We start from the raw sequence: 17,770 nt of genomic DNA, 5'->3' as shown, positions 1-17,770 counted from the left end.
AGTAATCGACGGAAAGGTGATTTATGAAGTATTATATTATTTACAGTATAGCTCGAAACTACGTACATATTCCGTAGTATAAACTTTAGTTACCATTTTTTTCTCAGAGTTCTTTGACTCGAGCTTAGAGGAAGGGAAGGTAGATTAAGAGAGATCTTTTCATAGTAAAACAGAAACAAACAAAATTTTAAAACGCAAACGATTGCAACATGTCTTCATGTTTAAGATTGACTGTTTATGATATCTGTTGAATGAAAGTAACAATTTATTACACATATACCTGTATAGCCTTTTCATCTTAACATTTTTCAATTTAAACCCTTTACCCTTCCTTTCATTTGTTGAACACCCTACACTTGTGTTCCGAACTTTGATTTGTGGGTTCAGTTTATTTGTTGTTGTTGTTATTAAACGTCATTCTCGAGAATATTTTTCACTCATTTGGAGACACCCCCATTTACAGGTGGACAGCTGCAAATTTTGTCTTATACCTAGGGCCATTAAGCAGTGAGGGATTTTTTTTTCTTCCAAGGACTTTTGCGACATGACAACTCGATTTATGCATGCGGTCTTAATAGAAGGACCGCTCTCCACGTCCCACAGTGGTATTCGAACCCACGATGTAAGGATTGCCTTCTTACTCCGAGACTCTAAAGCAGACTTCTTACCTCTATGTCACGCAGGCGACTTTTTATAATACCAAAAAAAGTTCTCGATACTTTAGGCGAAAGCGAGAATTCAGAAAGACCATTGGACCTATTAAATAAACGAAAAATGACTGCAAAATACGTATTTGTTGAAATGCCTATCACGATGATACATGATGATTGTAAATGCCGTAAAAAGGTTTTAACTTTCACTATAAATTATTGTACGAAGTTTGGCCCATAAAAAAGCAAACTTTGGGATATTTCAAATACTATTCAAACAAAACTAATAATTTTTCTATGCTTTTGGAAAATAATCTTTTAGATATTTTGACAAAATGTGATAGGCATATGCATATAAAAACAGCATTGATGTTTAATATCGATTGTCGGCGCACGACAATTTTTGGACTTTTAAAATTACATTGTAAATGAAGATTTCGCTGTTATCAGGCTATAAGGCAATATTAAAAATTTTATCCACATAAATACTCTATAAATTGGTGTACTCGTGTTATAAATTTCATTTATTTGACGTCATTAATGACAAATAAATGACGATATATGCCAAAGCGCTGTAAATTACACATTGTAAAAAATGGTGACGTTAAGCGGTAATGTGGAGCAGCAAATTATATCAAGTAACACTATGTTGAGCGGGATATGAATCCTGAGTTTAGAGGAAAGAGATGTTAACGATGGAAAAACACAAACATTACGAAATACGTCTTGACGTCAGTGTTGCGCTTACGACTGATTTGTTAGATTCGTTTACCTGAGAGGGAATTTTTTTATGGAGATAATTTACGGAAAATTTTAAGTATCATTCAAAAAATCCTGCTCATGATGTATGCCAATTTTTAACTTTATAGTCGTAATGAAATAAAAAATATTGAAAATGTTCGTGTTGTTCTGGGACATCCCTCGCCTAGGGAAGTATTAAACTGAATTCATTCCCCAAGCTCTATTGTTATATAATATGTTGATCAATTACTATGGTTCTAGTTTCATTTAGCGATTGTTTATAGAAGAATAATTATCATATTTTTAATAAAAACGAAATTAATGTATGCATACATGTAGATATAATGTAATTTGTAATGGAAAAAAAAACAACAACATTGTATTACTACAAACACTTTGGCAAAATTCCGTTACTATAGAAAATCATTGTCCCACAACCTGAAACCTTTGAATAGATTTTTCAAAAAATAATGTTATTTTTTCAAATGACAATCTGAACTTGAATAACTGTATTTACTGTCATTATGTACATGTATTAACTTTTTTTTCAGGTAATGTACACATGTGTCTATAGTTAAAGAAAGAGAAAAAGAGGATCGTTATACATTAAATATATATAAAATCGACCAAGATGTTTCACATATGAATCCTGAAGGTTTAAACTTACTATACTTGAAAACTCAGTTAAAATGAACATGCTTATTTCGTTGTTTTTAATTTGAATTCTTTTGTTAAAATAGCATCTCATCAAATGACAAAGGATAGCAACTCTTCATCCAGTCAGCAATTATAGGACTGTTTTTGAGAAACCTCATCAATCTAATTCCTTATAGCATTAAAGTATATCACGAAAAGCGATTATATTACAAGCGATAAATTTTAATTTTCTCATGGGTATGACGTACCGACCTGAAAACAGCTCGATTTTCCCGTTCGTGTATCATTTTAAGAGGCTTGCAGTCCTCATGTAATTGCAAAACTTTCGTGTGAATTCCATCTAGAAAACGAGGACTTATCATGTATTTGTCTCCGAGTGCTAAGCCTCCGTTTTAAATTGAATATGATGTAATGTGTTAAGATTGGAAAATTATTCTGCGATGCAGTTATAAATCATTCTATTGTGTGGGCTGTGTTGTACATCATATCAGGATTCGTGATGCCAATTCCGATATCTGACTGGGGACCAGACAATATTTATAACCAGGGCGGGACCGGTGCGAAGTAGAACTACTTGCATCTTACAACGGAACCTAATATTGATATTTTCAAAATTATATAGCTAAATTTATATTAAAATGGACTTACACTTTGCAGTCATATATGAAGAATCATCAAAATGAAATAACTTTTATTTCATCAATGGTTCCTCAAGCTGCTCAAGGTTTTTTGACTGCGCATGCGTCTTGGTAATCTGTCTTTTACTGCACTTTCTTTCTGGTAATTGACATTTTTCAGATTAAAAATTCAAAAGAACATCCTATTGCAAGAAAATAACTTATTTCAATTTTCTCATATTACATTGGAATTTAAAAAGATGTTGTGATCAACAAAACTCACCAATTTTCTCATTTGTATAATGTACGGGTCAAATAAAGGTCTACTTTCCCGTTTGTATACTAGTATCATTTAAAAAGTTATGCAATTCTGATGTACTTGCAAACTTTTCGTGTGAATTTTTCATTGAACGACGCATCATATATTTGTCCCCGCTTTCTTTACGAAACATTACACAATGTTGATTTGTGTTTTTTATTTATAAAAGTAGCTGTCTCCTTACAATGTCAAGAGTGAATGTAATTTTTTTTAATCTTACATTTAATAAATAAACGTATAAATGGTTAAGAAACTGAAACTCATTTAACACTATAGCAATAGCAAATAATTTAGACATCAATAAAGCAATAGCAAATAATTTAGACATTTGCCATAGTAACACACGACATAAACAAATCTTTATTACTAATTGTATCCATGCGCAACGTCAACTATCACTAAACAATTTAAAAGCACTTTGAAATAATCATTGTAAATAACATATGAGGAAAATGTAAAGTGAAAAAAAACCTGATTTTATCTAAGATATACGAGGGGTGATCAAAAAGTTCGCGAACAAGTTGAATAACTTCCACAAAAGAAATAATATTTGATTTTAATGTTGATTATATTTTAAACTAATCCTCCCCGATTCTAATGCACATCAACCACCGTTCTGCGCATGCGCGAATCACGTGATATTGGCGGTCACGTGACCCCCTCCGTAGCGTTCTGTCACAATAGTTGAAAGATTTTTCTGAGTTTTATATTTCTTTTCATGTGAGTTAATTTTTATGACAAGAACAGTTCATTTGTCAGAAATGGTCATATCTCGGCAACAGAACGGATGGATAAGAATGTTCTTTCCAAAAATAAGCATGGCGACCATTAAAACAAATCTTCTGTCTCGGGAGAGACCTTTATTCAAGGTGGATAGAGAATGGGTGCCTCCTTTTTATCATATCTAATATGTTTAAAATCTAAAGTAAACGATATCTTAGGTATTTAATACTTATATTATTGTTCAAATATTCAACTATTTTTCAAAGTATTGATTGGAGGTCTTTGATAGCAAATTGCTAAATTAAAATTACATATCTTTTCAAACTTGCTTTCACTGACAAGTATCATTTTTAACCATCTGCTTTCTTTCACTAAAACGATCAATCCAATCATTAATTGAATTTATAGGAACTCATTTATCTCAATAAACTGTGTACAAATTATTATATGATAATGCAGAGGGATTTCTAAGATATACAATAAATTGTACAGTCGTTTGTTGAACGGGTTCGACTGAGACAACCATTTTTCGTCACAGGTGACCTACGTAGTGACGTCATTTTCACATTGTGACGTCACAAACAAATAGAAAAACTTTATTCAGCATATGTTATTTATAGACCTTGTGTATGGCTATGTGTGTACCGAATTTCATTCTAATCTGAGTTGTGGTCTTGTAGATATAGAGATAGTTCGCGAACTTTTTGATCACACCTCGTACAAATTATGAGCAGAGCAGGCACGGACTTCTAAAACATTAGATGAAGGATCATGTGCCATGGAGGAGTGAATATCCCCCGCTGACCGGTCACACCCGACTTGTGCTCCTTACCATGCATGTTCGGGACATTTGCTGATATTGCCATTGTGTCGTATTATTTCATGTTCTGATCCAAAAGATATTTGGCGGTTTCGTTGAGCAGACTTTGTCTTCGCAATATTCTCAGAGAAAAGCCGTGAAGAGGTTTTTTTCTTCAGAGTTTATAAGTGTGGTGCACACAAACCCCATAATTTGCGTTATGAAAGTAAAAAAAATGCTCATCGAATGGTGATTAATATTGTTTTGATCGGACAAAACCTCAAAATGCAATGGATTTTTTTTTTTGTTAGACCAAAAACCCCCAGTTTTTATGAAAATGACAGTCTCGAAAGAGGAGTTGTCGAGAAAAACAAGTCGAGCAAACAGTTTTCAGACGGAATGCAATTATGTCTGTATTAAAACCCATCGATAATGTGATATCGTAGAGACATTAACTGCAAGGAAAAAGAAATGACATTGATAGAAAAGTGAATGATATGTATATATATTTTAATGGTTTTGCGTTCGCACCTATAACTATGGTATTACTTTAAGCTGTCTTCACAAATCATTTATTTTTTTCAATCATTTATTTTTTCACAACTGGATCCCAAAGAATTGCCTTTTCGGACAGAATACATGTGTAACGAATTGCATGAATAATACTGGAGAATATAACCTGGTTAAATATATTGACCGGTCTTCGTCTGTTCCAGTTTTATATCAAAATAATTAAATAATGACAGACAAGTTTCGGCGTGGGCGTTGTAAAAAATAGGATGGAAATTTTAGTCAAAGTAACTTCTGGGAATAAGATGAAAAGTACCTATCAGTTTTGTTTGAATACATTGATGGCATTCTATTGATCATGAAGGATTTTTTCCCCTCTTTTCTTTAATCTGACTATAAGTGCGTCGTCAATATGTATAATCATCTAAACCGCAAGTCAATTAAAATAACTGTAGGCTGGATTTTATTTGTTATTTTTGCATATACAATAGTATGTCTAGGTTACTATGAAAAGCAATATGAGGTTCTACATGTAACACTTGCATCAAGATTTTGAATCTTAAAGATACCTTAAGACATGGTTTTAAAATTATCTCCCCCTATATTGTATGAGGCTTATCATTTGCCTAGAAGACTAAAAGCTAAAGGCAAACTGTAAATTCAACAAAAAAAGTTCCATGATAATCTTTTTCAGTCTTTTTTAGAGGGTTTTGATTAAAATCAAACATGTCCTTTGTTGCAAAGAGAAAAGTGAAGTTTATAGAGAAATTCCAAAAAATTGGTCAAGGATGGCATGATTGAAATAAGAAGTTCCTGGTCGAGGGCTGATTATGTAGGTCATTCAAAAAATTCGTAGACTTTTGTCATAATATTTAACGTCATATTGCAACCAATTTAGTAAACAATTATTATCACTTTACAATGTGTATAGCAACACCTTCAATATATGGCTCTTAAACGAAAAAACAATTAAATGTGTTAAGTATTGCTTTTTTACTTCATATGCTAAAAGGTAACGAAATACATGGCTCCCTTCAAAAAAGTACTTATTTTTTAAGACAGATATACTTGATTAAAAAAGGAAAACAAAAATAAACATCAACAAATAAAGAACAAGAAAACATGATATCAAAGATTGAATGTGATGTTGAAATGGGTATGTTTTTCTTTGTTAATTGCCTTCGCTATCAAAGGGTTTCTGATACGCTTAACTCTCCTAATTAACCCTTAACATATGGTGCTATAAAAAGACGGGATTGTTTTCGTCACGTGAACTCGAATTTTGAACAGGTACACACAGATTGCGTCATCAACAAAAATAAATAACGTATATATTTAAATCGTGAAAGTTTTTAAAAGAATGATTAATAAGAAGGCATTGCAGGATACCATATCTATGAATACAAACGCATATGATCGCTGTTTACATGCGTTTTTCATTCCCGAGGATTAAAAGTCAAAATATGTCCCATATGAAGATATCTTCATGTACAAAAACAATATCTAATTGGTCGATCAATGTCAATCCAGTTCGATCAAAACTGGTGAAAAAAATCTTTTTTAATACCGTATGCCAAGAGTTCATGAGGAGAGTAGCATATCAGAAAGCCCCGGAAAGTGAAAGTGTATGCATGTTAATAAGAATTGCAGATCACTAACTTACTCAGCCAGGTAAGAATACCCAATCTCAACTAGACAAAAAAATTTCAAACTTCTGCTGTATACCTTTTATTTCAAATATTTTATCAGAATAAAAAATGAAGCACACAAGAAGTGAAGTGTATGAACCGTGATACTATTACATTATACAATACTACTATAGAAAAAACACACGAATTCGGCTAGAGGATTTCGTATATGGTATGGTAAAAAAAACCAAAAAAAAAAAACTCGCACCATACTTCATGAATGATTGTCTAGATGGGATTTTTAATGATATTCGCCAAATGAGGTAGAAGTATCGATACTGCGTTCTGGATTAATACGCTGAATACATCACAGTTTGGTTGAGATCATCGGTGAGGGTGGGATTTGTGTACTGATCAAATCCCTCCTGGAATGCCTATGTCTTCTCACATGTACAAGTTTCCTATATAATGTTCGAAATAGCACTCGGGCTTTGCTTGTGTAGATAAAGTAAATTATAGGATTGGCTGTAACATTCACGAGCCACATAATTCTTGCAATGATTAAAATATGTTTGCAATCTCGTTCGTCTTCACACACCTTGTTGTAATTGAGTATAAAACAGATGGGAAAGAGCAATGCTGATAAAATGTAAATGAAAACAATCACGGAAAGCATGCGCGACATTCGCCGGATGTGACGATTAAGGCCAGGTAAGTTGATGGCATGATGCAACTCGTTCACTTTTTGAACGTGAAAAAATACCATGAAGCACACCGGTACTATTAACAAATATCCTCGAAAACTAAGAACTACAACTTGTATGTCAATTGTAGGAATGCTAAATCGAAACACGTGATAAAGAGCACCAAACACTGCACTGAATATCCACAACGCGATGGACCACCTGATGATAGCACCGGTTTGTATAAGACGTGCTTTGATTGGATTTCGAATGTAAAAGTATCGAAGCCCAAGAAACAAAATCACGTGAGCAGCAGACGCATGCGTTGTCGTGTATGTCATTGCCATGAAGTATTCTCCATACTCATTTCCTATATTCTTGTTAATGTTTTCAACTGCAGCATGGACAATGTATTGAATCAAACAAATAAAATCAGCCAAAACCAGGGTAGCCAAAACAATATATGTAGGCTTATGAAAGGAAGCATCGCACACAATCTTCAGCATGGCTATGATATTTCCAAGTAACCCCATAGTTGTCAAGATGACAACGACTACTGCATACTCCAATTCTTCCAACTCCAGGTACACCGGTATGATATGCTCTGGTCGATTGATGTCCGAAGTGTTCATCATCACACTAAATCAACTGTCTGTTTTATCAGAAATAAAAAAAAAATATATTATGACATGTCAAAATTAGTAAGGCAGACAATGACAACTTAGATTCAAATAAATTATGCAAAATTAAACAGTTATTGACTGGGTATTGGAGCAACATATGATTTTTTGGACCTGTAGGTGAAAATAGTACCCTGGGTTGCAGCCCAAGGGCAACATATTTACCTTTAGATCAAGCAAATCATGTTGCCCGAAATCCAAACCCAATACTTTTTTTTATATCTTCCACCATATTACCAATAAAGCACTCAAATGAAAATCTTTCAACAGATATACCCAATATACATGCATAAACATTTACTTGAGTGATATTTTGGCTTTATCAGTTAAAATGATTAAAAAAAAAAACAAAGAATGAACAAAATCATTACAATATGAAATCACATAATCACAACAGAATTTTTCACATGACACGATCTAACATATAACATACAGTTGCTTTTGAAACTTTTAGTAACCCTTATTTCTGTGTCGCCAATATTAAAAGACGATTAGTTACTAGTGACGTAGCATTGACGTTCTTGTCTAACAATTCGTATATGGGACAAATAGACTGGTAAACGATGAAATTGTTAGACCGATGCATTTTTTTTGTTGCAGTTTTTATTTTTAATAACTATATGAGACTTTTGAAAAGGGTTTAATAAAATGAATTTATAAAAATGGCTCGAGAGCAACAAATGCATTTGGTTTGATGCCTGAACAAATCGCCTACAGTGCCTTAGAAGACTGTCAATAAATACGTTTTGTTTAATGTTTTGTCAATAAACATGTGGAGATAACGAGCAGTATTCAGCTAAAAAGTCCATAAAACAATAAAATCGGAGCAGAGCAAACACGGACCTTCAAATTATTAGAGATGGGATCATGTGCCATGGAGGTATCAGCATCCCGTGCCGGCCGGTCCCACTCGTCGTTTGCTATTTGTCATGATCGGAAATAACGAAAAAGCCCGTCGTCAATTCAGTGTATAAATTATGGACTAACAATTGCTATGAAAAACATCAATCAGCATTTGACTCAATGATAAATTTTAAAATCATACGTTTTAATTTTCATTTGACATTTTACACTGGACTCCATCTTAGCAATAATTGTAAGGAAATAGCTCATTCTCCCTACAGTGTGTCTTATCATTCAAAAAAGTCATAAAGGTCCAATGTCTCATCGAATAATTCCCATAATTCACTCTTTGGTCTTACATCGATTTCTTTTTTTGACTTTTTTGACCTGCTCACAGACATTGTAAAATTCATATAGTTTTTAGCTCACCTGAGCGGAAGGCTCAAGTGAGCTTTTCTGATCACATTTTGTCCGGCGTCTATCTGTATGTCTGTCCGTCTGTCCGTCTCAGGTAGTGTAGATTCAAGTTTGTTTAAATCATGACCCCCGGGGGTAGGGCGGGGCTAAAATGGCCGACCAAAGTTTTACATAGAAATATATAGGAAAATTGTTTAAAAATCTTCTTCTCAAGAATGACAAAGACATAATTCATCATATTTGTATGGAAGCATCCTCGGGTAGTGTAGATTCAAGTTTGTTCAAATCATGACCCCCGGGGGTAGGGCGGGGCCAAAATGGCCGACCAAAGTTTTACATAGAAATATATAAAATCTTCTTCTCAAGAATGTCAAAGCCATATTTCATCATATTTATATGGAAGCATCCCCAGGTAGTGTAGATTCAAGTTTGTTCAAATCATGACCCCAGGGGGTAGGGCGGGGTCAAAATGGCCGACCAAAGTTTTACATATTAGAAATATATAGGAAAATTCTTCAAAAATCATCTTCTCAAGAATAGCAAATCCATGATTGGTCATGGGACTACTTTTAGATTTAAACTTTCAATAATAGACCAATTTCTGTTTTTCCTAGCCATAATGCTCAGGTGAGCGATGTGGCCCATGGGCCTCTTGTTGTTTGTATTCGCTTCCTGCTGAATGCACGTCTACATAATATGTTAATGCTACATTTTATTGGAGGATTGTGGGTGATACCAATATACGTTTCGGGATGATGTCCCTGAAAAGCTGTAACATTGTGTTTGATACTCGTAAGTTAGGAGACAGCCTTGTAGTCCGTAATTGAATCATTTGTATAAAATTTGACTGATTTGGTCGTATTCATTTACATTGACACATTTTTTTCTGTGGTGAATATTCTTCATATAGGATGGTAATGCTGGATTATGGAGGATAATGAAATTAAATCGTGATATCTAAAAGGAAGGAAATTGTATTATCGTCAAAAATAATGTAACTAAGCAACTGATATGAATCGGATTGTGAATAACGTGATATCCAGGTCACAAGACTATAATTTCACTGTAAATCAACGTCATATATATAAATAAACTCCTGATGATACAATTGAAACCGGTAGAGTTTTAATCGGCGTTCTGTTATTTTTTACTAAATAATTATATATATATCTGTTATGAACTAGTTCCGTTGTTAGAGAAATAACGTCTATCATGTCGTGTCACATCTGGCGTGGTTTTACACATTCGCCAACCAAAAACATAATTCTACTCAGAAAAAAATGATTTGATGAATCATTTAGAAATCTGTTGCTGTAAATACAATTGTTAAATAATATTTTTTTTCTAATAAACAAATGGAAGTCTATCATTAAATATTTCATTAATAACATAATACGTTTTACTCATCGTGTATTTTTGGGCCATGTGAACTTCTTAAAAAACCCATAGCAAAAAATCTCTTTAGTAACATAATACATTTTATTAATCATGTATTTTTTTTTTTGGCCATGTGAATTTCTCAAAAATCGAAATACTTAGTTCTTATCTACAATTTAATGCTTTTCTAGGATATTCACAATTGCAAAGGTTTCAAAAACCCTTATTTAATTTTTTAATATCGCAAATTTATTCTGTTAAATACAAAAAGTGTTAATTATGATTTTAGAAATATCTAATTCATAACATTATTATGTAATGAAACATATGGAAATAATTAATAGTATTCGAGCCCAGAAGTCCATCAAACAATACAAAACAGGAGCAGAGCAAACACTGACCTCCAAAACATCAGAGGTGGAATCAGGTGCCATGAAGGAGTAAGCATCCCATGCCGACCGGTCACACCCGCTGTGTATTCCTTGTCATGATCGGGAAATAGCGGGAAAATCCGTTGTCAATTCAATTTGTAAATAACGGACTAACAATTTGTATGAAAATCGTCAGTCAGCATCTGACTCAATAATAAATTGTATTTGCTGACAAGGTCATTGTATCGATCTTAGAAGTTATGGAATGATGACTTAATGGAGACTGCTTATATTCTTGTTTCAACAAATTGTTTTTCAGTTTTTTACCTCGATTTAGAAATTTTTCACACGTAGAGAATACTCTTGTTTATCGAATTAACTGAGAGATATAAACCCAATACGCAGGTGATGCAAGGTATATTGCTGTAAAAGATAAGGGAGTTGAGAATTGAAAATTTAAAGTCATCATGTTTGTCATAAAGCTTGGTACCTAGATTACCATTAACGTATTTCAAGTAAAATATTCAAATATGAAACATATGTGTCAGATTCTGTGGTATGTTTTATCTCAAGCTTACCAGGATATATCGTTTTTTCGTGTAAAAATTAGCATCCAAACCAATGACCTAGAAATTGTTTTTAAATAGGTCAGCCAAAAGGCACCCAATAGATCAGTTATATTTACTTAAAAACTAATAATGACCATCATAGTATTTAGGAAACGATGCCCTTAAAAAGACCATTGAAACCCCTGTAATATCAACTTCTCTGTTCTCGACTTAAGAAAACAATAATCCACAGCATTTTGGTGAGTATCAAATAAGTTGGGAGGTGTTAACAATTTAAGCAGGTGATATTCGTGTATTACAAGATAAATTAGGAAATCCACGACAGAATGCTGAGATGTAAGTTGACCTTTACATGTATCGTCTTAGAAGAAAAAAATGACCAAACATTGATCAATAATGCAGGGTATATTCAATGTACCTCTTTTTTTCACTAGTTCACTAGTATATATCTAGTATACATAAGAATGAAAAGTTCTTCATTTAATTGATAATTTGTCTGATATATTTTTATGTCGAGTTGAAAGCCAAAGTAAGGTATTTTTCTTACTTATATAGAAGTTTCAGAGCAAATTCTGCTTCAGAAGAATATGAATACAGATCGGCTTAATGAGTAATAGCTATGAGCTAGTGTAATTAATAATCGGTATTTCAAGAGATAAGAATGACCTAGCCTCCAAAGCGTACATAATGGTGTCAAATGTCATAATGGAAGAACATTAAGATTTTTTAAATAACAATTAGAAAAGTTTCATTTAAAAAGGGAGTGATTTACATATTTTCGAAAAATATGTTCATCCTATCAACATGTACTATTTGAAATAATGTTGATATAAAAAGAAGGGTTCTTTAATTTTTCTTGGTAATGTGTGGGTCTTCTTGTTGGAAATCAGTGTAAAAACTGAATTGGCCAATTAACAAATATACATGCATGGAAATTTGCAAGAAAGTTATACAGTTTGCATTCAATGTCATTTCCATTTCTTGGCCATTTTAATATATCAGAAACACTATGGCTACCGCGCAAATGAAAGAGCTTTATCATTTTAACTTCTACATATCGTTTTTTATTTTTTGCCTTTTACTCCCCTTTTAAAAAAATGCTTACCAATAACACCACTGCATAAATTTTCTCGCACATTTTAGCAGACATTAATACATGTATAACATTCATTTGTTTTTACAGGTTTTTTATACACTCCATGTCCATTTTGCGTGCTGTTTCATATATGCATCCTTTGATTCCAAGATCATATCTGAAATGTGATGATTGTAAGCAAAGCCTTTCCATGTTTGTATCATTGTTACACAGGAATAGAAACCAGATGAAAATGCGTTTCTCTCTAGAGGAGTCCTTGTCGCATTGTCAATCTACGTACTGCAAAATCTTGCTTTATTGAAGTAGAATTTAATCATGATACAAATGAACATGGATTTGTGATATGTTTTTCAAAGCATGAAATTAACCCAAAAAATGAAGAGATTATCTATCATTGATAATTCCCATATTTTAATTAATCAGGTTTGTTTGTTTAATTATGTGTCTTGAGTGTTTTGCTTTTTTCTGTTCTTTTAATTTTTTTTTTACAAATCTTATTTACACTGAAGGATAAAATGCGAATGACAAGCCCAAACCAAAATGTTTAAGATTAAGATAATAGAAGATGTATTTAAAGAAATAAAAAAATTCATAACCTACAAGGTTTTTTTTCCTGATACCAGTCTTTTGTATATTCATTTAATTGCATGTCTATTTATTATTTTCTATATAACTATTTTCATATTTGAAATTAAACTTCAATTGACTTTGTAAAAATTCCTTGATTTTCTGGACCCCTGAGAAATTTTAAACAATATTGTACGGGTTGATTGCATCAAACGTATCTCTAGATCACTCACATAAACCGTCGCAGATTCGAATCCTACCGTGGGATGTGGAGAGCAGTCCTTCAGATGAGACCATATAAACCGAAGTCCCGTGTCGCAATAGGTGCTGGCACGAAAAAGATCTCCCTGCTCAATGGCTCTGAGTGCCGAGTATAGGACAAAATTTGCAGCTATCCATCGGCAAGCGATGGCATCTCCATATGAATAAAAAAATCTCGAGAGAGACGTAAAACAACATACAAACAATCAAACAAACTCATATAAACCATATAATGTGTACTTTTGGGTGTCAACTTCTTACTTTCTGCTCTCTTACATGAATTATGTCAACTAAAGAAGGGTCCGAGTTGATATGTGCTTCTTAAAAAGAGTTTCGACAGTGCGTTGACTTATGACCCTAAAAGTTTCTGGCATCTAACAATTTGAGAGACAAACAAGCGCACACATCAAAAATTATTATTAACTTAGTGGACAATACTACGTGCATGAGTAATAATGTCAAATAATGTGAAACTTTAATGCCAAACTAAATCGAAAATAACTACCTAACGACGTGCTTACAATTTTATAAAGAAAAGTAGCCCAGTGGTTCCCATTAATGTTAATTTTTTTTATAAATTGAGAGCCATTTCATATTAATGGTTAAAATGATGAGTAATAATGATAATGGTGTAATTTTATGACATCTGCGCACGGAGAGGGTTGTTTCATGACAATACATCTGCCAAACACACATTTATAATTTGTGTATTGAGTATCCCCTCATATATATGTATAACCGTGGACAAGACACAATTTCAATACGAATCTGACCCTGTATCATTCTAAAATTAAGAAAAAGTGTTATAAATTAAAATCCTACGCAGTAAGAACATACACAAATATTTTTCAAATAATCTCCTAAACGCTAGTTGTGACGTCATGAACATGTGCATTATCCCCTTATTACTTGAAATGTTGTAGAGGACATCATTTTTATGTTATTTGAAGCAATGAAATCCCACGTGGTAAGAAAATACAAATAATACTTTTTATCTTACTCCTAATTACTAATTATGACGTCATGAATATCCAAAAATTGAAGTGGGCTACAGCTGTGGACACTATTTTGTGAAAGAAAATTCTCACAGAAATAAGTCATTATGTTGCTTTTCTGCTTAGAACTTGAAATTAACCAAATTAAAAAAAGTCATATGTCAAGAATGGTCGTCCTTCATGACATATGCTTTCATGATTTGTTATGTTCACCTACTATATTTAATCCAATTTCGTAACTTTTTAAGAACTTTTATTTTTTTAGGACACAATAAATCCAAAACAATACCCACAGAAGCAAATTATTCTCACATTTTTATATTCTTAAGATTGAAATCTCAAAAAACTGATTTATAAAACTTTTTTACCGAGAAATAAATACCTTGTTATTTAAGCTTTACAAGATGTCAAAAATCTCTGTCAAATACACAGGAAGTGTGTTCGGTAATCAGGGTCAACATTACGTGTTTTGTGTCTAGTTTTGAGTGAAACTACGTAAAATAATCATTTTAATATGAACTTTATTTTGTAATTTGTCATTTTGAAGGAAAAAAATATAAAGATATATCGTTTTATAAATGTTTTCGATAAATTAAAGAAAAAATCACGAGTAAAAACAACAAAGAAATAACATTTATTTTTTTAAATCTTCAATAAAAGAAATCACCATAATAAAAAAGTCTGAATATTGAAATAAAAATAATTAATCCCTTTATCCGTCGTGCATGTGAACATTTACCATGATCGGATTTTTTTTAAATACAATTTTCTGGCCAACAATTTCCAAAATATTCAATATTTTCGATTGTTCGTGTGTTAACAAATTTTTATCGTTAGAGAGATTTCTCTCTTCACTATTAATATTATCTCCAATTACAATATAGATGACAAATTTAATACATTAATTCTGACATAAATTTCTGTACTACATCGTGCAGACTGTATAGCTTTTACAAATCTTTTGATTTCAAATTGAATGTTTTTCTTATATCCTATTTCTTAAAAAATAATTTTAATATTTTCTTACAAATTGATTCTGCTAAAGGTCTTTTTTCGGTAAAAAATTACAAGTAACAAACAACAGTGAAGATATAAAAGAAATATTTTATGATGTCAATGTTTTAATAATATACGTACTTTCACTTATTTTTTGAAATAAAATTCAAACGTATGGAGTTTTCCAACCCGCGTGTATATACAAGGCGGGTACAGAAGCAAATTAATTGTCTTCAAAACATTTTTATATTCTGTCAATCAAATCAGAAGCTATTGAATGATCTGACAAAAAATTGAAACAGGTAGATTTTGGGGGCGTTAACATAAAATTGGGTGTTTAAGTTAAATTTCCTTCTGTGACTAAATATGTTTTTAGGCAGCAGCTTTTGGATTGAGAGCATATCTTGTGTTTCATAGTAGGCTTTTACCTTTAGCATCTCGTTGTAGTTAAAAATAGATATCTCGATCTTTCCCGCTTCTTTTAATTTTTTTCTCTCTTTCTCTTTTCCAACGATCTTTTTAAACGCTCATGGATAGTTAATTATTGTTCCAAATTCATGTAAATGTTATCAGCTCTATTTTGCATACATACAAACTTAATATTCTTAAATTTTAATGGGAGTAGAAAATCATTTCTGAGTCCTTGACTCAACATTTTAATACTACATGTAGAATAACCAAAAAATTTGTTTAAGCAAGAAATATTTCCATTCCTATGTAATTTTGACAATTCCATTGAACTCGAAATAACAAGAACACATTCAGACAAACCTATTTCATATTGTGATGTTTGATTTCGGGAAACAAATCGATGACAAGCTTTCAACTTAACTTAAACATGGTTGACTTCAACTTATCTATCATCCTACATTACATGTAATGCGATATACCTTCATCATCTGCATATGAAAATTGTATCCATGTTTTGTGCATATTTTTTTTTAAACTAGATAAACGATTACTAAATAAGTTAATGATACAAGGATGTCGACAATCTTGTAAAACAAATCATTCCAAAAGCTACGTGGTTCATACAGTGTCCTGGCATGCAAATACAATCTGCCGTTAGGTAGAAGGTTTACTGTATGTCCGGTATGCAGGGGATGCTTGCTTCTCCGTGACACATGATCCCATCTTTTTTTTCAGAGGCATGCATGTTGACGCTACACCTAAATGTTATTGTTTTTGCAGACATTTGTGAATTATCACTGCTCGTTATCTTATTTCTTCTAATACTAATAATATAAGTCCTTAAAAATTATTTCATTTCAAAGTTTAATTTCCCCCAACTTGTCTGAAAAATATAGGTTATTGAACAAGAACCCAAGAATTAAACGATATTTCAAAGAACGTAAACCCATACAGAAATTGTTAGAGACCGCGTAGTTAAAACCTTTTTTTATGAAGGGGGGGGGGGGGGCTTTCGTAGAATAAAATGTAAAATAAACCTGACTTCAAAGATTCTTTCAAAACAATTAGACATTTTATACGATGAATGAGACAATTCGAAAATCATAAATTTGAATGAATTTTTCACAAGTTCAACTCCAATAATATATAACCAGGAAAAGCATATTACAATTATATCCCGACGTGACTCAAACCTAAATAATTAAGATAAATATGGTATAAAGAAATAAGTGCAAACATGTGCTATTCCAGGAAGTTATTAAAAAATCCAATAAATGGAGGGAAACATGTTTTTTCTATATTATAAATGAAAGAAGTTACATCAAAATCTTACCTTCGTAATCTAAATTACACAATGTCCAGCATTGCTTCGTTCTGCAATAGAGATAACAAATGCTGCTTGAAGCACATTTACGCAGGCCTTTATACATTAATCGATCACACAGTGTGATTTTGCAACAGAGCAACAAATGAAAGCAGGAAAGTTTAACTGCAGCTGTAAACGCAGTCGATATTTTACTGTCATTTTGACTAAAATTATGAAATTTAAGGACTGAGATTTGTCCCGGATGTTTTGGAGACAATGAGATATCCTGATGGACGATCTGTGTCACGAAATAAAAAGACCAATAAATGATTGGACGCCATATTTATTGTCATGTGTACTACAGACATACGTCAGAAACGGATGTTCAGAGTGTTCTATGTGCACCCGGATCTAAGATACTAGTAGTTTTCTCAAAGTATTTAATATATATTGCAGTTATATGGTACTTTAACCCACACATGGGAAATCATTAAAATATTCACAAACTTGTTCAATCGAAAGTATTAACTTGAAAGAAAGTTATATACCTTTGT

At 32.3% G+C, this 17,770-nt stretch overlaps 1 protein-coding gene across 1 annotated transcript; it reads right to left on the bottom strand.

The window, feature by feature from the left end:
• Positions 1–6,719: 6,719 nt before the first annotated feature.
• Positions 6,720–17,512, bottom strand: LOC134262691 (uncharacterized). Its single transcript, XM_062745060.1, has 2 exons — positions 17,244–17,512; positions 6,720–7,979 (listed from the first exon to the last, which is right to left on the bottom strand). Exon 2 carries the CDS (start codon positions 7,960–7,962, stop codon positions 7,012–7,014), a length of 951 nt encoding a protein of 316 aa, XP_062601044.1. The 5' UTR covers positions 7,963–7,979; positions 17,244–17,512; the 3' UTR covers positions 6,720–7,011.
• Positions 17,513–17,770: the final 258 nt, after the last annotated feature.

This window comes from Saccostrea cucullata, unplaced genomic scaffold, assembly GCF_032062105.1.
Source record: "Saccostrea cucullata isolate Sc308-1 unplaced genomic scaffold, CSIRO_AGI_Scuc_v1 ctg1620, whole genome shotgun sequence".
Classification (NCBI taxonomy): Eukaryota; Metazoa; Mollusca; class Bivalvia; order Ostreida; family Ostreidae; genus Saccostrea; species Saccostrea cuccullata.
The sequence above is the reverse complement of the archived record's forward strand: the minus strand, read 5'-3'. Positions and strand labels throughout refer to the sequence as shown.